The sequence below is a fragment of the Daldinia caldariorum genome (genome assembly GCF_022478825.1).
Source record: "Daldinia caldariorum strain CBS 122874 unplaced genomic scaffold F4812scaffold_8, whole genome shotgun sequence".
NCBI lineage: Eukaryota > Fungi > Ascomycota > Sordariomycetes > Xylariales > Hypoxylaceae > Daldinia > Daldinia caldariorum.
This window is the reverse complement of record NW_025953044.1, coordinates 457,139-482,389: the sequence shown is the minus strand read 5'-3', so window position 1 is coordinate 482,389 and position 25,251 is coordinate 457,139. Positions and strand designations below refer to the sequence as shown.

General features: G+C 47.4%; 2 protein-coding genes across 2 annotated transcripts; both read right to left on the bottom strand.

The window, feature by feature from the left end:
* Window positions 1-5,060: 5,060 nt before the first annotated feature.
* Window positions 5,061-5,980, bottom strand: F4812DRAFT_459155 (putative versicolorin reductase; the record flags this gene model as incomplete). The annotated part of the gene is made up of 2 exons (XM_047937491.1): window positions 5,061-5,095; window positions 5,206-5,980. 2 exons carry the CDS (start codon window positions 5,978-5,980, stop codon window positions 5,061-5,063), a joined length of 810 nt encoding a protein of 269 aa, XP_047790185.1.
* A 5,576-nt stretch (window positions 5,981-11,556) lies between these two features.
* On the bottom strand, window positions 11,557-15,723 carry F4812DRAFT_380629 (uncharacterized protein). Its single transcript, XM_047932023.1, has 5 exons — window positions 15,355-15,723; window positions 15,245-15,299; window positions 13,617-15,183; window positions 13,430-13,545; window positions 11,557-13,349 (listed from the first exon to the last, which is right to left on the bottom strand). The coding sequence occupies exons 1-5, from the start codon at window positions 15,425-15,427 to the stop codon at window positions 12,236-12,238; spliced, it is 2,925 nt and encodes a 974-aa protein (XP_047790184.1). The 5' UTR covers window positions 15,428-15,723; the 3' UTR covers window positions 11,557-12,235.
* Window positions 15,724-25,251: the final 9,528 nt, after the last annotated feature.

Genomic DNA, 25,251 nt, shown 5'->3' with positions numbered 1-25,251 from the left:
GCCGATCCCGGGACCTAGATCTCAGCCATGGATGCAAGTGGAAGCTTGGCCCTATCGAAGCTGCATCCAAGCTGCTAAGGCGCGTCAAGCTGAAGAAGAGCTGCTGGCTGCAAATATTATTCTTTTGTTACATTAGAATTTTGCCAGCTCAGACAATAGTTACGGGCACGGGGATGTTAATACAGATGCTAAGATCACCTAACCTATATCGTTGTCGATAACGTCGATGGAATGCAAGCCACACATATTCTTGTCCAATTGGAACATTTGGTACTTGTGATTTCCACGTGCGTTAAGTAGGAAGAAAAGAATTGGCGATTTTGATAAGCTGACGTCTGATCTGTTCTGGTCTAATTTAAGTTTATGAACCTTGAGTAGAAGGTTATATTATCGGAATATATGTGAGTTTTAAGCTCATCAATGGAAATGATGGGAATTTTAAGAGGTACCTAGGTATGAGATGAACATGAGACGTACCTAACGGATTGCGATCTGACCGTGTACCTGGTGTACATATTATGCTGGTATCATGTACTTCCTATATAAGGTGAAGATGTCTTAGAAGTTAGGATGCGCATGAGGAGTCGTATTTCCCACATTTCCCACTAACCTCTTCCGGATTTAGACCCTTGTAAAATCGCACTAAGCGGGCCTTACCCCACTGCAACCCTTCTAAACCTTATCTCAAAAGATACCTTAGTCTAACTGCGTTGGTATTGGGTAAGAAAACGTTGGTGTGGGTACCGAGGTACTTAGGTACTTAACCTAAACTACCTCTACCTAGGTATCTATGTACCTTGTAGATCTTAGGCAGCATCGTTTAATTTATTAGTTCCATTTCACTTACGCCATCAAAGTCTCCCACTTACACCCACTTACAACATCTTACCATTCCGTATTCCGCGTTTTTTTATTGCACCTCTTACAGATACCACATAAATCCGATACAACATCTCTCAACTAAGCTAACTAAGATGTCATATACGTCCTACGTACATACCTATAATATACATAGACAGACAGACAGACAGACACGCATACATATACGCTCACAGGATCGTGAACCACGTCATAATCCAACCCAGCAAGGAGTATGATATTTCTTGAAGATCCTATCGTGGAGGATCACCAGACCCTCGCTGTCTCAACATATGACATATAACTAGTCGGAGGAGGCTAGGTATGGAAATATAACAGAAAACATACTGCAAACAGATGTATATTTCTATGACATCTACGAAGTAATTGTCATCCTTGGACATTCTCAAAACATCCCGTCCACACACACACCGCTCTCGTCTTCTACACCACTTACTAATGGCGGATGCCCAGTGCGGGTTTCACGAAGGAACTTCGTGTGAGATACCTATTCAGCAAGCTAAGGAGCGAACAGGGTGCGCATGCAGAGCGAATCATCATAAGCGAGACTTTACGTGGCTTAGCTACCTAGGTAAACTTAAGAATGGTCTAGAAATGATGAGTGCGGAATACCTTCGATCCGCGTTTCAATTATGACTAGTTTCCTGCACTATTAGGCTGCCGCTGTTGAACTAATGACGAATGGTATCAACGGCCCGAGCCTGTGAAGTGCCTTGTTACTTCTTGCTATGGGTGCCCCCACAAACAACGGTATTAGCTAGCTCTTGAGCTGCTTCTGGGCTTCCGCACTCGGTTCGCCGGCTGACACCTGCAATACGACCTGAGCTGCTCCATGCCATGGATCAATCTCACACCGGTCAGGCATACCACGTTTCGACAAGGTGGAAAGACTTGAGCCAATAGTGTTCCGTTTGCCGCGTCTCTGGTAACACCCCCTGGTGGACGACGAAAACGACCTGTTCCAACGTTGCAGCAATAAATCTTACAAGCCTACCTGATATACTAACCTAGGATATGCGGCGCGAGATGGTCCATTGGTGACGCACGGGACGCTTTTGTATACTGCGGTACCTACGTTCGAAAGTCCAAAACCCAACATGGATGAACTTGCCTTTCTCAGCCTATCGGCTCACTTATCGATTGAAGCTATACAACTACACAGCCTCCCAGGTCCGCGGAACCTAGACATCTTACCCTTGGCGAATACGTTTAACGTTTGTCATGATTTTACATAGATTTGCGGTCAGCATCGCTTCTGAAGAGCTGAGCATACGCGGTAAATCAGCATAGCTAGGTAGCTAGCCGCCTGCGGATGATATTCTCTCCAACGTTTTCTGTTGGTGTGCATACTATTAAATCAGGTAGTCTCACATGTCATTGTGCTAATTTTGCCCTTGGCTCTGCAAGCCTTCTAACGCCTCTTCGATCGTTCCATAGCTGAAGCCCGGCGCTGTCGGTATTTGCAAGCTTCTGTGCACATTGTTAGTAAGGATGAGGTTATGGTAGGTATCACTCACCCTAGCATCGCTCTAATAGCGAAAGCATATTTCACTCGTGGGCAGCAATCCACTGTCAGAAATATCCCCGGACCATTACCCGTTCGTTACACGTATATGGTAGTCCTCCCCAGCTCCAAGCATTGATTTTCCTTTGCAGGGGCAGGACGTCCAGTTAACTTCATTCTATACGGCTCACGGCACCTAATTATCAGCTTCCAGCTTCTATGCAATAGCACAAAATCGGCCCGTTTGTTACCCGGGATATGTCAGTCGATGAGTTTCGCGGTTTGGCCCGGGAATAACTAGATCATTCTAAAAAGATCCCAACTTCTATGCGATCTCATTCAGTCCTGCATTTAATGAAATTAACTCATATCTAAGCTAGTTTTGTCAGTCTTCGCTCGTATTTCGCTCGACCATATAGACAATGTCACAGTGAAACAAATATAAGGTTAACTTAGAAATCGACAAGTAATGTTTAAAACATTTTAATAAGCTGACATTTTAACTTCATTATTGGTCAAAACCCCAGGTAGGCCCTGATAGGAAAACCGTAAGAATTCCATTTACCTCTGAAGTTATCTGACAGGTCGTGTACATAGTCCGCTATTTATGCAGTAGGTAAGCCAAGTGTTTACAAAGGTATTCTTGACCAATATTATTAAAGCGCGGTCATCATAAGTTGTGTGGTAGAAACCTTTTTTAACAAAACATTAGGTACTTTAAACCGTCAGATTCTTTCCTAGGATTCTTTCCTAAGCATCTGCACCATAACCCCTATCGGAGTTAGGTACGCGATAAAAAGTCGGACTTTACTTCGCCCAGTCTATAACTACTCGTTTTATGGTTCTAAGATCTACACAACCTCTTGTACCTATACGCACGAATGAAGCTGGGATTTCTTTCCGGGGTATGGTTAGGTAGGTAGGTAGGTATCTAAGTGGTTATTCGTAACCATTTGAACAGCGAATCTTCCCCATCCGATGCTTGGGACTCGCGGTATCCTTCCTTCATTCCCTTCATCCTTCGCCTTATTTGTGCGTTTTCATAACATTCCTTCTGCTCAGCGCTGGCGTCATAAGTCCCTCTCCCACCACGCCTCGTACTCATATCGACTTTTGCTAGCTTCAGACGGTATGCTTCAATTAGTTACATTTTATGCGGCTTACCCTACGGAGTCACAGTGTTGCCACTGGTCATTCTGCAATACATCACACAGCTATCGCTGCTTCACATTTCAGCTATCAACTTCTTATCATATATCTCACATCAAATTGCATATTCCATAAATATGGTGTAGGTATAACAGGGTTTCGTTATATCTCCCTCCAACGCAAAACTCCAAGCATGAAGTTAGCATATTTTGAGAAAGCTGGTTACACGTTAGATAAGATGCTGTTGAATCCTGTATGAAGCTATCTAAAAGGCTAGCTGCTAACGTCCCCGAGGTTAGATCGTACGAAATGCCGATGCGGAGGCAGAACTGTTACGTTATGATAAGACATGCGTCACGCACCAACAATAACAGGTCTTACACTATAACATGCATCAATTTAGCTTATATAGGTACGCTAATTAACCCCGTACCAACTCACCTTAAGAGAAGACTGTTAAGTCTCACTTTCATGTCAGCAATCTCACCTCACTTCAGCCCTATTCGTTCGGAACATCCGCTAACAAAAGGTACATGAAATAAAGTGCGGAGGAAGGAAACCGAGAGCAAACTTGCTGACATTAAGTGTGGAGAGCTTCATCGTTCGTGCTGTCTCTACCTTTTATCACATCATGGTCATCATCAATTTGAGGCTCTAGTCTCGGAAAGTGTCATGTACTTGTTACGGCACGGGTAACGGCATATTTTCTCTTGGCACAATAACAGGTAGGTACCTAAGGTAATGCACAAGGTAGTATCTGTCGGTTTCCAGTTGTCTCTCAGTGTCTGCTTCCTTCGCTTGTCCAACCAGATGACGAGGTTTGCCTCACATATAACTCGGGCATCGGAAACTCGGCAAGATGCGGTAACTTCTTGTTTCTTGTCCTACCGCTAGGATCGTAGAATAGGTACCAGGAGTAGGTAGAAGAAATCTTGGGCCACGACACCAAGTAGGTGCCTGTGATGACTGCATTGAATAATACTCTTAAACTCATACCTAGCTAGGACTTATGAACAGAGCGCATTACTAACTACCGGATTTAAACCCTAAACTTTCCTGGTCACCTTAGTCACGACAATCCTGAGTGAGTAGGGAGGGCGTGCCTATTTCCAGTAGCTTCACAGCATTAACCATGGCTTTTCCTAAGGCATCTAGTGTGCCGTTGGATGCTATTTTAAGCTTACAGGTACTTCATCGCGAGGAACATGAACACGACTGAAGCTCACACAGGCACACAAAATAACTGCATAATGGTCTACAGTCTCGGGTTCTGACAGATACACCGTTGAGCCAAAAGTGTATTTCTTAATAGCACAAGTGCTATTACAGTCTATCTGACCATGAGTGGTATTACCACCTCATAGGTTCGTTGTTTAGACTAAATAGTATGTATATCTTGTTGTGATACCTTTTATTTTTTCTTTTTTCCCGAAATAGCCGGATACGGTAAATGTGCGGTGAGATATCCAACGCCATAACAGGAGAATTAATTAAAAGAAAAGAAAATAGGGGGAACAGCGTCATCTATCTAAGTGCCACCGCCTGAAGCGCGGATGACTTGGCCTGCGTAAAGGCGTCAGCATAAGAGAACAGAGAAGCGGACCAAGGATCAGACGAGAGAAAAAAGAAAGGGGAAAAAAAGAAAAGAAAAATCATGCAGCTAACGAACTTACCGTTGATCCATTCGCCCTCGTCGCTGACCAGGCAGTAGACCGCTTTGCCGATGTCGGCTGGGACACCGACTCGTCCTAGAGGACACATCTTGGCGAGGCCCTCCTTGATCTTGTCGAGGGGCATGCCCTTGTAGCCGCCGGGCACGTAGTGCCAGCTATTCTCGTCGAACATGTCGGACTGGATGCCGCCAGGGGCGATCGCGTTGCAAGTAATGCGCTTCTTGCCGCAGTCGACGGCGAACGCGCGGGCGAACCCCTCCACGGCGGCCTTGGACCCGCCGTACAGCGCGTGGTTGGGCACGCCGGCCATCTGCGCGGCGATCGAGGACGTGAGGACGATGCGGCCGCCCTCGCGCGCGTGCTTGAGCCCCTGCTGCGCGACGAAGAACTGCCCCCGCGTGTTCAGATTGAACACCTGGTCGAACAGCTCCGGCGTCACGTCCGTCTCCTCGGCCCAGACCTCCATGCCCGAGTTGGAAATGACGAAGTCGATGCCGCCGAACTGCGTCACCGCCTTCTCGAACAGCGCGACCACCTCCGCCGGCTTCGAGATGTCCGCCTGCAACGCCACCGCCCGCGTCCCCAGGCCCTCCAGCTCCTTGACCACCGACTCCGCCGAGCTCGCGCTCCGCCCGTAGTTCACGATGATGGAAGCCCCCCGCACGCCCAGCTCCAGCGCGATGCCCCGGCCGATGCCGCGCCCGGCGCCGGTGATCAGGGCTACTTTGCCCGCGAGGGGCTTGACTTGGTTGCTCATTGGGCCGGCGGAAGACATGGTGCTGACGATGACGGAAGCAACAATCGGATGAGTTTATGCAAGGCCAAGTGTTTTGCTACCTAGGTACCAGTAATTGAATAATGACTAATAGCCGTAACGAGTACCTGATGTTATACAGGTTATGTTATATAAATGAAAGAAAACAAGGGAGGCTCAAATCGGACGATGGCAATTAAACGAGGGAGGAGGGGTGGAAAGGGGGTTAATTTTGATGAGTTGATGACGCGGGGGGTTCTGGTCGGGTTTCAGACCATCTTATTCGTGATCGTCTTATAACTGGGACGAGGGCGAAACCCCAAGGGAGTTCCGAAAGGGCTTCTGGGTCTCGTGCTACTTCAATCCGGGGGGGGGGAAAGGCTTAAGCCAGAACCCCCTTCCCCCCCGTACGACGAGCGGACAAGCTCGTGGCGGACGGAGGAGGGGGGCGGAGTTAACGGGAGGGAGATGTTACGGACGGACGGACAAAGACGGACAGACAGACGGACAGAATCCCTTTTGCAAATCTCAGGGAAGCGGTAAGGAAAAATGGAAAGGTCTTACTCAATGTTGGAAGAAATCCGGATATTCTTACTCGCTATAGCTAATTACTCGTTAAGGTATGATTCTACGCTGTGTTTTACTATTACAAGGGGAGTTGGGGAAATACACCGGATATTAACGGGGAGAACTGGAATTCCCAATGCTCTAGTTGAGTTGTATGCATATGATTATGCGGTTACGTGGGTCAAGGTGAGTATTAGTCACCTCGGGTATAACTGTATATCGCGAAGCGCGAGAGATAGAATTGGGATCAATGCATAACTGTTGATATCATCGCGATGTAACTAAGATGTTCTCAACCAACTGGAGTTTTCACGACGAACTACCTAGTTCTATATATCCCCCTTTTCAGGCATAGAACATCTACCGAATGATTGTATACCTACGTCTAAGAAATTACCTACCCCGCGTATCATATGATATAATATTTACGGTTTCCTTTCCGAAGCACCTATCAAGCATCGCGGACCTCCACGGAGATACTCTTAGAATCTGACAACATGACTGCGACGAGTCGCCCAATACTGCGACGCTACGACGGGACATTGCGTCTTGATACGTGAGGTCAACACAGCTATTACGCATTGAAATAAATTAAAGGGATGACTGCAGCGTCTTCCCAAAGGAGTCGATGATGAAGGACGATGAGCACTCTACTAGGCGAAGTTAACCATTGTTGATAACCTCCGAAGCCAGTTGACTGCATTCCCATGTAAATAGCAACGGTTGCCCCACTGGAAAGCTTAGCCGCCCAGCTCGTCTGTAGGGACAGGCAGTACTTGGCTTACGCAGGGCAGGTCCGAAGTTACACCCCATCGGACTTCCGGGCATAGTAGTAATATTGGTGAGAAGAGAGACATCAAGATGTCCTCGATACGACACTTTGTTTATATCGAAGACACCCGAATGGCAAGTGATAAAAGGGTCAAGTGGTTTAAAACCAGACCCTGAGGGAGGGTGATTAATTTTTGAGGAGTTATCGTGTTTTATCTCGTCTTGCCTTGGCTTGCCGGTCACTTAAAGGAAGCTGAAGATATCCCCTTTTTTTCGACTCTGCCCAATGTCTCTGATGACGAAGCGCTTGGTAAAAAGCGTGTAAGTTCTATTGAAAGTGGATTGCAGGGGAGGGTTCCCGTCCAACTATGCCTAATACGAGACGATTTCAGCTCATGAAGAAATCGTCAACTTAGAGGTTGCGTTACGATATGATTCCGCAGACACGCACTTTTCAATCTATCCATTCCAGCTGGCTTCATGCACACTCATGATTGAACGAGCGGGCGCATTTAATCCTGATTCCTACTATTGGACGGGCTGAGCCCGAATCGCCAAAGATACGGCGCGAAGCCACAATGAAAGAGGAGGGTAAGTGGGAGAGAGGTTTGCGAGCGTGATGGGTTAGAGGAGGAGGGGTTGAATCCGGCCGATACAATCGCATAATCATTCCCCGTTGATGAAGACATAGGTACGATGCCGAGATCTATCTGACGGATCCACGTGGTTCACGACTTTCCCTGGGTTGCCGGCTTACCGGGGTGAAAAGAGGAAAAAACAAGACCTATTATCGTTCGGGTCCGAAGTACGGAGTAGCGAACAAATGGTGGCTGTTGGTGAGGGAGCATATAATGTTAATAATACAAGAACTATATACGATATAACTAACACCACACCACACTCGAACGATGTTCACAATGCCTAGACTTAGGTGGGCATACGTACAGTAGGTTAGGCAAGAAAGACGACGACTATGCAGACATCTTCTATATGATTGGTAGAAAGAAACGGCTTATTAGTCATTAACTCATCCATCATCGCCGTAACTATCGTAGCTTAGCCTTGTGCCCGCTTCCTGCCTTAGGTATACGTAGAACTCACGATAACGATGACGATGAATTGAGATCGGTTTAAGCTCATAGCCGCATTGGACTTTTGCCTCGGTAGCCAGTACTCATTAGGCAAAGATCCGAATCCGAATTACCACCCTTCTAACCCTAGCCCCTGCTCGCCCGGTACGCTAGAGATGATGAGAGGACAGGGATCGCGGAGAGAGGGGTTCAAGAAGACTGCTTGCGACAAGGCTGCATGGCGACGTAGACGTCGAGGTACCGCATACATCGATATAATGTGTATGTATGTATGTATATTCCCCCCCTTGTAAGTAGTAGTAGCGCGTATAGAAGAACCAACATTACATACCGAATTGGTAACAGCTCTTTACGAATTCAGTTCATTTTCACGTTGCAAAATGGTGTTTTAAGTTAATCCGTCGTTATATTACCCCTTACCTGTGCAAAGGATGTACCCGACGCTTTCTTGATCATAGTAAAAAGACAAGAATTGAGATCTCCATGATAGCCTATATGTTTTCCTCGAAAACCCCTCCTGCCACGGTACATGATGATATCTATCATGTTACACTCGTGGATGGTGTATGACATATCTCACCTCGTGGGGGTCATGGGAGTGTTTGTACACAGTACCTACCTACCTTTTTTTTTCTTCTCTATTATGGAGTAGTATTCATCCTCTCTCCTCGAATGATCTAAGCACTAAGAGGAGGTCCTGCGTAGGTAGGCTTCTGCTTGCTGACATGCCTATTTCCCCGAATAAAGAACGAGGGCCCAGAATATTCGAAACTTATAATATAACTTAATTAGGAGTCAATAAGCCAAGAAGTTATACGTGATTCTAGGTAATAAAGGGATCTGCCTCGTTTAGCTCATACTTCATACCGGGGTAACGAGTTACTAGCATAGAGGGGAACGCACGTGTTCGCCATGAACGACATCGCTTAGAACCTGGCTACGGGGAATGAGTGGAGGGCTAGAATTTGTCACGGATCTGTAACAGGACTTGGCTGCATACCTATCTATCTACGTATACTTAATTAAGAAGTGTAACCCGTAACGGATGTAACTCATGGATATCGGAACCAACTACCGGTGTCGAACGTAGCTAGTTATACGCTCTTTCGTTCTCACCAGACGCAATACAAATTAAATTACCTACATGTTACTGCTGATTATCTGACACACATACATGAAAACACACCCATAGGGATACGCAGCGCATCACCACACAACAACAACGAACGCCACCGGGGCCTAAGCAAGGGCGGGGAACACTTCCCCGCGAGATATTTCCCGAATAAGGGGGGCTGAGGTCAGCTCACCCGCGTTAAAAATGACGAAAGAAAGAAAAGATAGAAGGAAGAAAAAAAACAACAGACACAGACGGAGATAAGGACGTTTGAGAGCGAGCGGTTGGTTGGTTGGTTGGGTGGGAGGGGAGAAGAAAATGATGGTTCGATGAAGCTCGTAGGTGCTGACCACCCCCGGTTGGGATAGGGTATCTCGTCCCATCCTGTATGCTGCCTGCGATGCCGACGCCAACGCCAACGCTAACCTGACTTCTAACTCTAACGTAACCTATTACCCACGCTAACTAGCGGTAACAAGCAGCGCCAGCATCGTAAGGTGTGCCGGCGACCCGGAAGGCTGCCGTGAGTTTGAATGGGGGGAGGGGGAATGGAACAGGGAAAAGGGGGACTAGAGGAGTGTCAGCCTTCCGGTTCGATTCCGAGCCTCAGAGGCCAAGGCCCTTCTATCCACACACACACACAGAGAGGCGCATCTTACGTACGTTAGGTACCTGGGCACTTTACATTTAGATTAGGCGCAATACCTTAGGTACCTATAAGCAAGCTAGTAAGAGGTACATAGTGGGTGACAAGTATGTACTTAGTTGGTAAGAAGGGTGGCTTCATCTATCTGTCTAGGCACGAGAACGGGTACGCGCTTACGATACGAGATTTACGGGATGGCGTTGGTCGTGCTTGTGGGTAGTGCCTAGTACATTAGGTACCTAACCTACCTAGGCATTGTGTGGGCAGACCACATTCCCTAGAACGGGTAATTGTGGCTTGGGGCGTCGCCGTTGATATAACGCGTGGCACAAAAAGCTGCCGTGCCTTAGTGTCCTAAGATTCGCCGTATAGCTGGAGCTAGCTAGGTATTATAGACCGCTATATCAGCAGCAGCAGCAGCGCGCTTCGGAAAAGGCGTAGCTAGACGATGCGTCGTGGCGTTCAGAAACGCCACGTTCCCTTTCCCTCCCTTAGCTTCGGCGCTATCAGACCAGGTAGCCCCCTGGAATAACCTGCCGGCGCCACGCAGAGGCGAGAACAAAGAAGCGGGAGATAGCTAGACCAGCTTAGATAGATAGGTAGACAGATGTGTGGATGGAACAGACTGCCAGATAGATAGGTGTCTAGATAGATAACCCACGAGGCAGGGGCCGCGGGGAATGGCGGAGATACTGGAGAAAGGGGTCTTGCCCTCCCCACGAAACAGCAGAAGCGAAAGGCGCAAGCAACCCTTTCCCTTGGGAACACGGTCATCGATATGCCACCCCACGCCCGCAGCAGCAGTAGCGAGCGAGCCAGCGCGCGCTGAAGAAGGTAAGATTGATTAATGATCGGACCCAGACCAAGACCCAGACTCAAGGGGCTGACGCCGTGCTCGTGTCGATATACTACCTACCTGGTCCCCACGATCGACCCCTTGCGCAGGAGCCGAAAGCGAGATTTGGGTGTGGGAACGTTCGTCTGAACGGCGGCACCAGGACGCGCGCAGGGGGGGGGGAGCTTATTAGTGGCCCTTCTCGGGTTTATCGAGGTTATACTAGACCTCGTATGGGTATTAATGCGTATCTTAACTATATATGTACCTAACGTACCTATGTAATATGAAGATAGCGTTTCAAGAAAAACGAACAGGGTAAAATAATTCCCGTGAAGCCTTGCACTGCCTACTTCCACGCCATGTTGCGCAGGAAGATGGAAATGCTAGTCTATTTCAAATGTAAGCAAAACTACCCCGTGGCTGTACGCGCCAAAAGGGGAAGAAAAACAAGAATACACCAACCCCCAACCCCCAACCCCCCATATCCTCATTATCCGGGCATGAATAGGTAGGTTAGGTATACAAGAAAAAATAACCATGAACCGCTTGCACCCCCCCCCCCCCCCCCTTGTACTCATGCTATCCCCAATCCCAACCGCCTGTAAACATGCACATCTATTCCATCCTAACTGTTTTTGATCGGCCCTGATCAACCCATTCCCGCCGCCTTGGTTCACAGTTTATGAAGACTACCTAGCCTTCAAGTTGTGTTGTGTGGTTAAGTAGCCCCATCCCCTGCTCCTCGAGTTGTGAGTGTTCGTTGGTGGAAAATATGTGCAAAACTTTTTTTTTTACACAAGGTAGACAAGATAGACTTCACCAAGCAGTAGTCTCCCATCATCAGCATTGTGGTCATCGTCTGTGTCTGTCTGTCCACCTTTCTTTTCCTTTCCTTTCTTGCCCCCCCATCTGGGTATACGTATTGGTACTTGGTGTGTAATGCGCAACTAATGCCCCCCTCCCCCCTTTTTTTTATCTACCTGTCTGTCAGGATGGAATCCAAACGCTGCCCCGTTGTCCTATGACGGGTCAGCGCTCCTCGTCCATAGTAATATACCGTGTGCCTATGCATATTTTGACGTGTGTCCTGACAATGTGAATTCCCAATGGCGATGATGGTGGTATTGGAAGAAGGACACACACGCACACAAAAAATAAAAATAAACACATAAGCAAATAAGAAGCCAACAAGGGTACAGCTTATCCAGGCTCCTTGATATAGCTTTTAGCATATATTGGGTGCAGGTGCCTACACAGTCACCGTGCTACTGCTCAGCTCGACATTTTGCCAATTCGCGCTCATCGCCAGAAGCTTTCTTCTTATCCCGTCGGTAAACCTCGAGCTGATGCCGTCCTCGAGCATCTTGATGGCGCACTCAAGCACGTCCCCGGGCTTCTCGAAGCGGACGTTGGCGGCGGCCCCCGCCGCGTCGCGCGGGTCCTTGTTCCAGGAGTACGAGGGCGGAGGGCCGGGGTTCGGGGGGCTGAGCTGGTCGAGGGCGGCGGCGGCGGCGGCGGCGGACCCGGCCCCGGACTCGTCGTGCGCCTGGAAGCTGGTGTCGAGCCAGGAGACGTTGTCGGCCCACAGGATGAGCGCGGCCCGGTACACGGCCGCGCTCCACCAGGTAGGGCGGCGGTCGCGCGGCATCGAGCGCAGGAGCCGCAGGAGCTGCCCGCTGTGGAGGATAGTCTCCTCGCGCTGGAGAATGCAGCGCTTGTGCCGCAGCGACAGCTCCCACTCCCAGTAGCAGCCTTCGACGAAGCCCTCGCGCCGGGCGAGCCGCTCGATCTCTTGGAAGTTGGTGACGGCGTTCAGCGAGATCAGGTGGTAGAGCACCAGGTTGGTCTTGATGGTGGTGCACGTCGGGTTCGTTTCGCAGTACGCCATCGTCATCTCGTACCATTGCTCGAGCAGGCCCTGGATCTCCCTGCGGCGCGATTCGAAGGACAATTTAATGTCCGTCCGGCTGCCGGCGCGCTGCGTATCAATGACGTCCGGGAAGCACCGGAGCATCTGCATGACGTGGTGTAGGGAGGACTGGAGCGGGTGCAGCAGCAGGCGCAGCTGTTGTGGTGTCAGGCTTCCCTGGCCCCTAGGTAGGTTATCGTTCAGGAAGCCCTGAAACAACTCGTAAAGGGAGGTTGTGACGGGAGGGGGAGTAGTAGTCAAAAGCTGGGGGTTGACGTTTGCGTTGCAGCCGTAGGTAGATTGCACCGCAGCGATCCATTGATCTACATTAACGGCCATCCAGAGCAGCTCGGGACCAGGCAATGGTGCACAGAGCTCACTTGTCGACAGCATGGGCGCGGTGTCATGGAACAAGCTGAGTTCTTGGTCCACCATGACAAAATTATAGGCCAGCCTATTGGAATAGATTAGCGTACTGCATCCGACTATTGGTTGAAATCCCGCATGCGGTGGCGCAAAGTAGAAGTAACACACCTATTTTGGGCTTCTCGGTGTATCCATGAATGCCATTCAAGCTCTGCATTGGTCGAGCTGGTAAATGTGGGAATCGTAGACGGCTGAGCTTCGAACATTCCGGCGTGTTTCAACATCTAGTGATAATATTTAGAGACATAAAAACCTATGCGAGAAGGGAGGCTGCATTATTGGATTAGGTACTCACCGACAGATACATCCCGCGCTGTCCCATGGCTATATCCATGAGCCACTTATCTCCGCTCCAAGCACCTAGGAGCGTGAAGAGCAGGGCGCATCTAAGCGTGGTCGGGTCGGCACACATCTCTATGTCTTTCTCGATTATATCGAAAAGCGAGATGCGGCACGTCTCCAGCAGGCCGGTTGAAAGAGCCCTTGCTTCCGCCGTAGGGATCGCCGACGCGCCCTGCGCAATCATGAGCAGTACTAGAAGTGCCCCTACTTGGTTGTTCTGAAGTAACTCATTCGGGTCTACGCAGCCGGCCGGAAGCAGCGAGTAGAAAAAAGACAGGTTCCGAAGGTAAGACCGGAGGAAATACTCGAGTATTTTCGAAGGTGGGAGAACCAAGAAGCTCAATATCCTCGAGGTTACGTAGTTTTTGACTGGGGTGTTCACCCCTCCGCGATGGATTTCAAGCGCTTTGTGTAGGAAGGTTTGCGTTATGGCGAGCAGATTATCGCGACTGCGAGACGTCATGGGGACAACCGAAGCCATGTCGGGCGAATTCCGTTCGACCTGCTCTAGATATTGCTCCAAGGCATTCCATGTATCCTCATGCCGCGACTTTTGCTCTAGACATTCCAAATGAACTATAGCAGTTCTCGGGCATGTATTTGAATATATAAGCGGATTACACCGAGCTAGGGGCCAAGCAGCGTCAGCCGCTATGACAACTTCGAATTCGGGTATCATTGCATTAGTTAGGGTATTCAAAGTCATATCAACTGATGGTTTAACAGCGAGATCAAAATCCCCCGAGGAAACTATGCTAGTGCTCCTCGTATGGATAGACGCTCTCGAAGAGCCCGTCGGATCTGAACTAGATGAAAGATCACTAGTTTCATTAAAAACGGGCATGGGGGCGTCGGCTTGAAGGGACATATTGTTGGCGTATATGTCAAAATCCAGATTGTAATCAGTCCAGCCCATCACGTCATCAATATTTTGAGGGGGTTGTATCAAGTCACCACTTAAGCTAAGGAAGTGGTCGAGAACCCCGACTCCAGGGTGAGAGGCTAGGAAGTCATCAGCGCTCATTTGTGAAATTGCAGGTGAGTTTAACTTGAGAGGGCTTTCGTGTGGTTGTATTCGCGGGTCGATTGTTATGGGATTGTTGGCGTTTTCAGGTGACATAGAAGACGGTATGGCTGATTCGGGATTTACTCTATTTTGGTCTATATCCATAAAAACAGGGTTAATTGTGGTGGCCGGCGTTGCTGGTACGCTTTGGGGTGGTGGCAATGCGATTTGGTTCTGAATACTGCTCATCGCGGCAGTAGCTTGCGCTGCAGCAGTAACTTGCGCAGCCCTCAAGGCAGCCTTGGAAGACCGTCGTGCAAATCGCGCTTGGCACTCAAGATTTTTATCTGAACATCGTGCACAAGGGACTCTCTTATCACAGCCCGTCTTAGCTTGAGCGCAGTTGAGACAAGCGATGGGAGTTCGGCCAGCTACGGTTGGAACACCGCCTGGGATTGGTTCCATGGGATCTCGTACTTCATGATATGTGGAATGGTGTCGCTGTAGTAAGTCCCTAACATCGGATTAGTGAGTACGCAATTTATCGACGAACGGGCGGGGGGAGGAGAGCAAACCTTCTGGCAAAAGACAACTGACAAGCGCTGCATCTGTGCGGTTTTACGTTTGTGTCTATGTGAGTTAGTTCGTCTAGATTCAATACGCCAGTGAAGAGATCACCACTTACGGGTTGGGAGATGTCTCTCCAGGTGCTCTTTGCGCGTGAAGCTCTTCCCACAGTAAGCGCAAAACACCCCCATGGTGGTGATTTGAGGGAATTCAAAATCAAGAAAAGTAAGCCTTGTCCGGGATTTGCTTATTGACGATATTCTAAACACTTGCAATAGCTGTCACGGAGCTTTGGAAATCTCCTATATTAGTTGTAGACCATAAGAGTGCAGAGAGACTGAATAATTAGATGGGGAAACTATCGTATATTGCTCGTGGGAAAGATGATATCAGGTGTTGAGCTGCTAAACGACAAAACAGGTATCCAGCTGAAGGGGAACGAACACAAGGGCGAACACAGGGGAAGGAAGGACCAGGATGCATATGCTTGAAGAATAAAAAGATAGATTCAATCGATATGTATGCTAAGACAGTAAGCGGTCAAACAAAACATGTAGGCAGAAATGACATCGAATGTGCATGAATGAATGAGACCCAGCCGGGTCATGGCTTTCTAAATAAACATGAGAACAAGAGCTCGAAAAGGTTATCCATCTCGGGTCCACCTACCTATCAGCAAGACAGGAGGGTACAAGAAGCTTACAATTGTAATGAAGTAGAGAGTACCAAAGTATGATGGTGAGAGCGTGTGTAAGTGGACGTGGACCATCTCCGTTGGCTTTCCTAGTACAAAGTCCACACAGTCCCTGCCGCCCAGGAAGGAGTAATGAAGTAGAAAGTACCAAAGTATGAAAGTGAGAGTGTGTAAGTGGAAGATGGACCAGTGGGCCAATCGATGCACGATGCACCTAGTAAGTAGTATCTTAGACACTGGGGGGGTTGTGGCACACAATTAAATTCCCGGCCCAGCCTAGACATTTTCAGCCGCCATCAAATACTTTTATATTATATCCAGGTACGGTACGATGGGGGGGATCCCCTGTCGTTGGCATGGCGGGGGGGAAAGGCAATATAACGAAGATGTACGCGAGTAAGAAACACGAAATAAAAGTTATGGAAAGATGGTTAAAATGGCAAAACAAATCTTGTTAGTTTCAACATTGTATAGGTATCGTATTGCAAAGTGGATAGAAATAAAAAAGAGAAGTGTGTATTATTCAAGTGAATACGAATGGTAAAGATGAAAAGAAATAAAAAGATGATGGCATAAACCACCTAGTGCCCTACAATTCAAAACTTGTTGCCCCACTAAGCTTTTTTCCTTTCCTTTTTACACCTCTTTTACCTTTTGAGCGGCAACAAAAGACGACGAGTTGACGACTCAAAATAAATTATTCTCTAGTTAATGCGAGTGTCTAACTTTGAAATTAAATCAAGGCAACTAGATCTCTTTCGATCGGTTCGCGTCTTATATCAACACCCTTCTTAGTTACAACTGAAAGTAGGACTATAAAGGTCCTATGTGCTTACACATGCTAAGTATCTAGGTATAAGGTAGATGTACGCTCAGTGACGTAAGACAGAGAGACGTGTATAGACAGACGTGTATAGGCAGATAGCTATGGTAGCAGAAGCGTAAGATAAGCTGATATTGGCATTATCTTCAACGTAGCCGGCGTAAGAGCCAACTCGATAAGGATATCAAGGCCCGACAATATAAAGCTATAGCCATGTGCGTAACACAGCAGCGACGGAATCGTTAGAAAATCAGTTCTTTTTTAATTTTAAAATTTTTTATATAATTATTATTATTATTATTATTTGACAGACAGTTTTAGCTTTCGCTGTCATCCAAAGGTTGGCACATCAAGTAAGCGAGCTATCAGTAGGAAGGAAAGAAAACGTATGGGCCCTTCACCCTAACAACTCGTGTGCAATGCGATTAGCAAGTTTAGTTTGAGGGGACTGACAAGGGACCGTTCCAGGCTCGATGGATTTCGGGGAAAGCTGTGCCTATGGAGATGGTGAGTGGTCAAAACTTGGGGAGTATGTAAGATCGAACCTCGTGCGTCGCATACAGGGTTGTCGCATAGTACCGAGACTTGCAGCGATCTGCGTCTAAGGGCCGAAGCAAACCCTGATAGCAACGGAGGACCCAGGTACAATACTTGTTGTTATTTTTCGTTTCTCGGCATCATCAGCATCATCATTGTTTCCTATCTATGGGATTTTCCTCGAAATTTGCCATCACATGTAGTATAATTTAATATAAAACAGAGAGCGGAAAGAGATGGACTTGTGAAACAACTTGAGATCGTCGTTCTGTCTTTTTTTTAAGTTTCTTTACCGTTTATTTTTCAGAGAGTTGTTACAGTGGGATTACTGCTTATTTACAGCCAAGATGGTAAAAGTCGCAGGTAAAAAAGTAAATAAGAAGCTGAGCACACCCACTTACATGGTACCTAGCATACACCTATCCAGGTATACCACACATCTACACACTCTTTACCCCGACTTATACCTATTACGGAAGACCCTTTCAAAAGTTTTTTTTTTTTCCATAGTGAAACCCTTGCCAGTCTCTGCACATCTGGCGATCCTTATGTGACAGCTGTTCACGTAAGGTCTACACGTATATCAGTTGAGTACATAGCTGTTTTGGGCCAGCAGGTGTTGATGGGCTTACAAGAGTCTCCTTATAGTAGAGCTTTTAAAAGGGTCTTCCGTAAGATAAACGCGTATGTAGGTAACCCTCCTAGTTGGTCCTTTACTGCGCCTCTATCATGCATCAGCCGTCTCAGCTCTCCCCATCCAGTGGTTTTTTTCTTTCTTTCTTTCTTTCTTTCTTTCGATCTAGGTACTAGCTGCGGTTCGGGAAATCTCAAACGAGTACCTACAATGAAACGTGAGGATTCTTGTTGGCGCTTGCACTAAATCTTGCTTCCTATGTTAGTACCAATTTTCCGTAGCCGTAACAGAGCTGTGCAATATTGGACATGTCCAAAAGTCTGGAAATCTTTGAATTCCATCTTTACCCATGCCTACCTAAACCTAACCTAATCTAATCTAACCTTTATCCAACTTTATACCTGCCTTATGTCCCTATGATCTACTTCCTTCAAGCTTGCCAGGCCGTCCTTGAGATCAACGTTACAAGGATCGACCCTAATGGTGACATTGAGAGATGCAAGCTTCAACCATAGCTAGGTAGGTACCTACCTACCTAATTATACTTTTCCTCGCATACATACGCATACATATACATTTACATTTAACTAAGTGTTTAGATGTCGGGTTCTTCCATGCATGTAAAGTGCAGTGCAGGTAGCTAGACGGGGAGGTAGTACCTCTAGGTACTGAATAGAGATGCAGTCGTTCATAAGTGGAGTGAAAAGAACCATCATATCTATTATTCCCTACAGGTGTTTGAGAACAAGGAAGGTGAAAATAGCATGAAATAAAGTATTAAAGCAAAAGCTAAATATCTTTTTTTTCTACGCTTCTATATGATTACCAGCATCAACCTCGTTAGCAAGGATCGATCGAGAAAAATAAGCAGTTTCACTTGTACCAACGATCCTTATATGAGAAACAATAACCGCAAAGGAAGATTTGGTTTGGACAGAAGGCCCAGCCCGCCGGGGCGGCGTGAAGGAATTTTCCTAATCGGGAAATTCTACCTGTTAGCCCTCTGCCTGGCTCTTTCTGCTAACCCCCCTGATTCGCCCTTCATATGGTAGCTCTTCCGGATAATAACATAACCAAACCGTCGGGTCGCCCTATCGCCATCCCGTGTTCTGTGTTGTGTTCGTGCGTACCTATTTCCATGTCCCTGGTAATAATAGCCCTAGGTATTCCTTAAGGTAGTACTATGTATTAAATCCCATCAGCGATTACGACTCCCTGTCCTGCCCTAAAATCTATTCTTAGGTATTCCCAGTATGGTATAATCCGGGTTGTCATCACCTTAGCCTCTTTTTATTCCTTCCTTCTTACCTTTCCTGCCTTTTAATCCCGTGGGTTTCGCCCTCCATCTTCTTGGCTGTAGGTTGCTAAGAGGTAGGTAGTAAGAGGTTCGGTAGTGTGGAAGTATGTATGCGTTGTGTGTAGATTCTCGTGTCCCACGAAAAGGCACGAGCTAGGTCAGGTAGGTACAATCAAAGATGGTTGAGGAAATAAGCATGTCTTGGCTTCGGGAGATATCAAACTAGCTCGGCCTCGACGTCTCTGGCGCTCCCTCGTAAGGTTTGAGGTTACTCTCGTACAACATTTGTCTATGATTTTAGCTGCCGCTATTGCAACAATACTGACACCTTGTTTTAGACTTTAATTCCTTCCCGCATGCTCAATAGATACCTGATATATTAACTATTCCACATGAGATAGTACGGCCAATCTCCACACATTTATATCCATCATAGCTTGGCGTACTTTTTTTGCTGTCGATTTGAATTTCCATGCAGCCAAACCGTGGCGATCAAACCTTGTTCTCTTCCCTTCGCGAAACGGACCAAAGGATGCTTTCTGCAAAAAATGGGGTGGGTTGGTTGAACGCAACTCTCGCGTTCTACAAAGGTTAAAATGTCCTCCCAACCATTAGGTACATTTTTATCGTATTTCCTGTAAGTAATACGTCAAGCGGAAGGCGGCTCTCTTTATTTTGTCTCATCGAGGTATTACAACCTCCGGTCTTGGCTTGGGGGGGGGGGGAGAGAGATCCTGTGACTTTGTATACGTCGTATCAGCATCATTTGGGCCGATCCGTATAACTGCTGCTCTAAACTCCGTGCTGATCTCCGGGACAAGACCCAACGAGGCGTGCAATACTCACCAGAGGAACGAACAACAAGAAGCCTCACCCGCAGATCAAAATTATATATGCCTGTTTAATCTAGTGCATGGGTAATATGATGCATGTTCATAAGTTATTCATTCATACATGAACCTCGTACAATGACCCGACCGGGAGAAACGGATCAGAAGCGAAAGCGAAGGGCGAAGGGCGAAGGGGTGGTCAAGGGCCAAGTGCCGTAGCCCAGGTAGCCAAGATAGCCAAGTCGTGACTCTCCTCCTGCAGCGAATAGTACCATCCATTAGCAAAGCAACCTTTAGATCCTAGTTTAGATCCTAGACTACCTATCCGCCTCTCCCGCCTATCCCGCATTATGTATCCCATAAATCGTTTTAGGGCTTACGCCACATCGGCCCAGGTATGTCACTCTTTCGTCGGGATAGTGCAAGACTCGGCGCCTCTTTCGCTCAGGGTTGCGATTCGAAGGGTGGATTGACGGGATTGAAGGTATTCTCCCTTGATTGACTAAAATACGTGTGAGGCGTCGGGATCTCAACCGGCGCAGCCACAACCGTACCTAAGGCTATTCCCACCCCACGAGTATTTCGTTCCCTTTTGGGCCAAGGCCGAGAGATAGGTAGGTATAGGTAGACGTGAGGATGATTGTGAGGGAAATGTAGGTACCTAGGGATCTAGGGATCGGCACACTCCCGTCTCGCAGTCGCTACAATGCTGCTGGGTGCATTGATAACGAACTATGCTCCCGTGGATTTGGGTCTCGTGAGTTGTTTTCAATCTATTTTCCAATAGTTCGTATTCGTATACTAGACGGGAAAGCCAGCGTCAATATTGGCCGAATTTCAATCACCGAGAAGTTGCGGTGACTGACTGACTGACTTGACCTTGAGAGAAAATCGGAACCTTTAGGGAAGTTCTCCCTGTATTCTGTCGTACTGCGCAGAAGCTGAAAGGTCTTACAGAAATTATGACTAGACGTGTCGCACCACAGTGCTTTTTTTCCAGAATGTATAGTGGCGCTTGTGAGGATCTAGAGCCTAGACAGTGGAAGCTTCCATACCTAGATGGTCCTTAGACTGCCTCTAGGTAGCTACTAGATACCTAGTGATTTTCTTTCTTTTTTTTTCCTTCCTCATCCTCGTCTTCCGATAGGTCTTCAGCTATAGAGCGAAGCAAGGGGATGTAACGCGTAGCCGTTATGCAGCCTAACAGCCGTAATCGGTTCTCTGACAAATACAACTTCTCAGGGCGAGATGCGACGCCCGTTCGGAATGACAGTTTAGCTGTCGGCGCCGCATTTCGTACAGATGCTGTGTAACCGGATCAGATAATTCCTTCGTTCGCTTCCTTGCTGGGAATACACATGCGCTGAACTAACCATGACCCTTGGGCGGCGGGGCTATGTCTCCGATTCCGATATGTTTTTTTTCTGGTCCCCGTATACGTCGATGACACACAAGTCGATAACACACTTCCCTGTGAAGGGTCACGGGAAGTGGCTTGGGTACGTTGTTGGTCACTATAGGTATGGCAAATCCAAGGAATGCTGTGTATAGACAGGAAATGGAAGTGGACGAGTAGAGTAGTACCGTTCAACGAAAATAATCCCTTCAAACTTCCTGACTTGTTGAAAATCGTAGTACCGCTTCGGGTTGTAAAACCCGAATGAGTTGTAGGGTAATGCGGCTATCCATGGTGCTGATGGGGTTGCTCGGCATTCTATTCCTGCAAGTCCGCCAAGTAAGGACGTAAGGACTGCATCTTTGAATAGGCCGAAGGGACGAGTGATGCTCGGATCTCATCCAACTACACGTTCGTTCTCGAGCGCGAGAGAAATCGAGTATGTGTTGTTTGGCACAACGTAAGTCGACTACCAGGTTTCGGTGTAAGTTGTTGGATATTATCAAATAGATACCATTGGTATTCGATAACATCAGTTAATCCTCTGGGAGGGAATCGGCGACGTCCATGGTAACTCCTCATATTTCCATTTTCGGTCCAATTTTTCGATTCGTCCTAGGGACTCGTTCGACTGTTATTCGAATCAGCTGAGGTCTAGGCAAGCAAACCCTATCATTCACTTCAGCGACGTAAGACAACCTACCAGGCTGAGAATTAGTTAGGCCGATCCATCCAATCCGAAAGGTCGTTTGATTTAGGTTGTGACAATAGATTTGAAAACCCTCGTTTGCTGCATTTGGGATGTTGAGAATCCTCCTTCTCTCCCTTTCCTGTGAGAAGGAGATCCTTCGGGATAATAGCTGACTACGACGTGTTGCTTCGAAAAAAATACCGGCTTCGGCGTAGCATCTTTATCTCTTAGGGCGCAACCCTCTTTTGATTGCTTTGACGCGTAAGCAAGGGTCAGTATTGAGCGCCAGTCCCCGGGCAGATTCAATGTCTCCTCCCGTGTCCCGGACTTTGAACGGACGACTCACCACGGACCCCCAACTCTTCGCTGGGTTTTCACCACCAAAACTGAACACTTCGCCGGAGAACTGCCAATCAATTCCGCCAGACTTAGACTCGACAGTCATACCGATGGCCGATTTCAGCACAGGGATTAATTAGTTTATGGAGAAGAGACTGCTTCCCCTGAGGAACATGCGGTTGTGCCGTCTAACACCGTGGCTGTTGGCTGTTGGCTGTTGGTCTATTACTTTCTTTATCAACTAGCAGTAGTCCGACCGAACATCATCGGATATGACGGAGGTAGCATTCTCCGGATACTATTAGTCTTCTCCGCGTTGGATATGGTTCCTGGAGAAGGGTCTTGACCCGTAACAACGGGGTTCTGATTTGTCGATGTTTTCAACACGCTTTTAGCTAACTTACGGAACTAACTTACTTTTAATAATTCGTACCTGTTTAATGCGATGAAGGCATCATGTGACCGCAAGTTAGATTGCCATTCCTGTTAGTTACGAGGACATGATACTGGGGTTTGCTCGATACGTGTGAGCATGTACTATAGGACCTAGTTAGTCCTAATAAATCACTGGAAATATAGAACTGTCTCTATAGTATGAACGACATACGTAAGTCGGTGGTTTGTAAAATGTAGGCATCGGCGCTCATTATGCCCGCCCGTTGACGGGCTGGTGCCGATTTACCGATCTATGATTCGATGGCGCCGGCACTTGGGCAGATCGAGTAGTAACGGGCCTTTCCCACCCACTCGGGACCCACCCCCCTGCCCTCAAGTCGCTTGCTGTAGATTTGGGAAATGCTAAGAAATAGCTGCATGATAAGTGTACGTAATGCTCTGGAGGCTGTGTGTGTATGCCTGTATGTGTGTGCTGGCTTGCTTACCTGTACCTATCACTTTATCACTTCTCACTCTATCACATCAATAAAACCAAAGAAAATTGACTCGAAAGGCAGAATTGGATTACTTCACCTAAGCACTAGGTATGGGTGCAGGCGGGAATCGCATTTTATATGCCCGACATATGGTTCTGAGTCAGCGAAGCTCAGCGTTAAATAGGGGTACGCTGACGTTTCTTTGGTGGTGCTGACGAGCACCCAATGGAATAATAGGTAAGGAATGCACTGTTATATGCGTAATTCCATTGTCTTATGTGACTCACCTGCATTTAATAATTACATTAATTTAAACTGCCAACGCTCAGCCGCGGGAGGGGAGTTGCGGTGCTATGGTTCGATATATTAGCATCTCTCAATATGGTGTTTTGGAGATAATGAACTAAGGTTGTCTAGGTAGGTTAGGGCTGGAGGAATTTAAGGGGAATGTACTTCTATTAAATATCAAGACCATTTAACCCCGCGTTTGTAAACTTGCTACGAAGCCTAAATATAGTCCTCTCTGCCGTTTGACCAGTAGCAGTCTGTAAAGCAATACGGGTGGCAGCCTGAAACAAGAGAATACGTCGTACGCCGCCATGCACATTATAAGACATCTACGTAACTTGAACTAGACCAGTATACGAATGAAGCTATATTTATACTTTCCGTTGTAAAGCGGATCAACTTGTTTGGGTCGGGAAAGTAGATACCGCATCGGGGCTGGTGGGTTCTTCTATACGAGATATCGATTCTATAGATCCCAAGATAAACAAAATTTTCTTTTCCAATAGCTTCCAAGAACGCGTAACTCGCCCGTTGACGTATGACCTTCTCGTATGCAGGTGTTCTGCAATATGACGGCTCGTGGAAGCCAGTGGACGTAAGGTGCAAGGGAAAATCCTGCCCTGTTCGAGAGAGAGACGGCAGGGCCATGAATGCCTTGCCCCCTATCGGCACCGAGACACTTGCGGTGAGGATACATATGTGCTCCGTGTTTCTACTGTCTGCAGTGTAAAACATCCCAAATATGCTGCGGCAAGCGACATAGCCGCGCGTTCTCGTCCAACTGGCTCGAGAGTTATCATATGACGGAGGGAGTAGTTATTTTGGGCCGAGAGAAGCTTCTTCGCATATCTACTCTAGGCATATATCTATGCAGAGGACGTTCAGATATATCAGACGGAAGCACTTCCGTTGCTTATCAGTGCGTTGACATTTAATTGTACGAAAGTCCCGAGCACGCACGTGTCACAGGCCGGAGCCTCATGTTACCACCATTTCGGACTCCGGGGAGGGGATATATGAAGTATGTAATCGGCTACTCGGACAACAGTAAAGAGGAGGAACGAACAACAATGATACATAAGTGAAATAACGAAGAGACATATCCAGGGCACAGAGAAGACCCTCAAAAGAGCACTTATGGGATTAAAAAGGGGGCTATAGGTCTTGTTTGGAAGCGGACATAGGATGGTCAAGAGAGAGGACCCGTGACCGACTACGACGAGCTTCAATACAACACAGTTGCATCACATTTAAGGAGAGGCCATACGACATATTTCCAACATGTTAGTGACGGTAACAAGGAATAGGAAAGAGTATTGGAGAAAAAGAGAGAAAGCTTGATATATTTTACGCAAGTTCGCCCTATGCCCGAAGATCACTCGACAATGACTACGGTCCCGATCCGGCGATTACTATAGTACCAGCGCTCTATAGGTCAGATATAAACACGGGCAGGGAACTAAGCAGTGTTGTGGTGCCAGAGTGTGTGATAATAGGACCAAAATGGCTCAGTCTTTCTCCATGAAGTGCGTTTGCGAGTGGTTCGTACAGGGACGATGGGATCGACTTACCGAGAACAGATGGAACTCAAGCAAGAAACCCTTTAGCACACGC

Bases quoted from the DNA above. Each gene is read 5' to 3' on its own strand.
- F4812DRAFT_380629 (XM_047932023.1), bottom strand. From the start codon at position 15,427: ATGGGGGTGTTTTGCGCTTACTGTGGGAAGAGCTTCACGCGCAAAGAG. The intron at 15,300-15,354 runs GTAAGTGGTGAT...TAACTCACATAG, and splicing joins GGAGAGACATCTCCCAACCC to ACACAAACGTAAAACCGCAC. The intron at 15,184-15,244 runs GTTTGCTCTCCT...ATCCGATGTTAG, and splicing joins CAGTTGTCTTTTGCCAGAAG to GGACTTACTACAGCGACACC.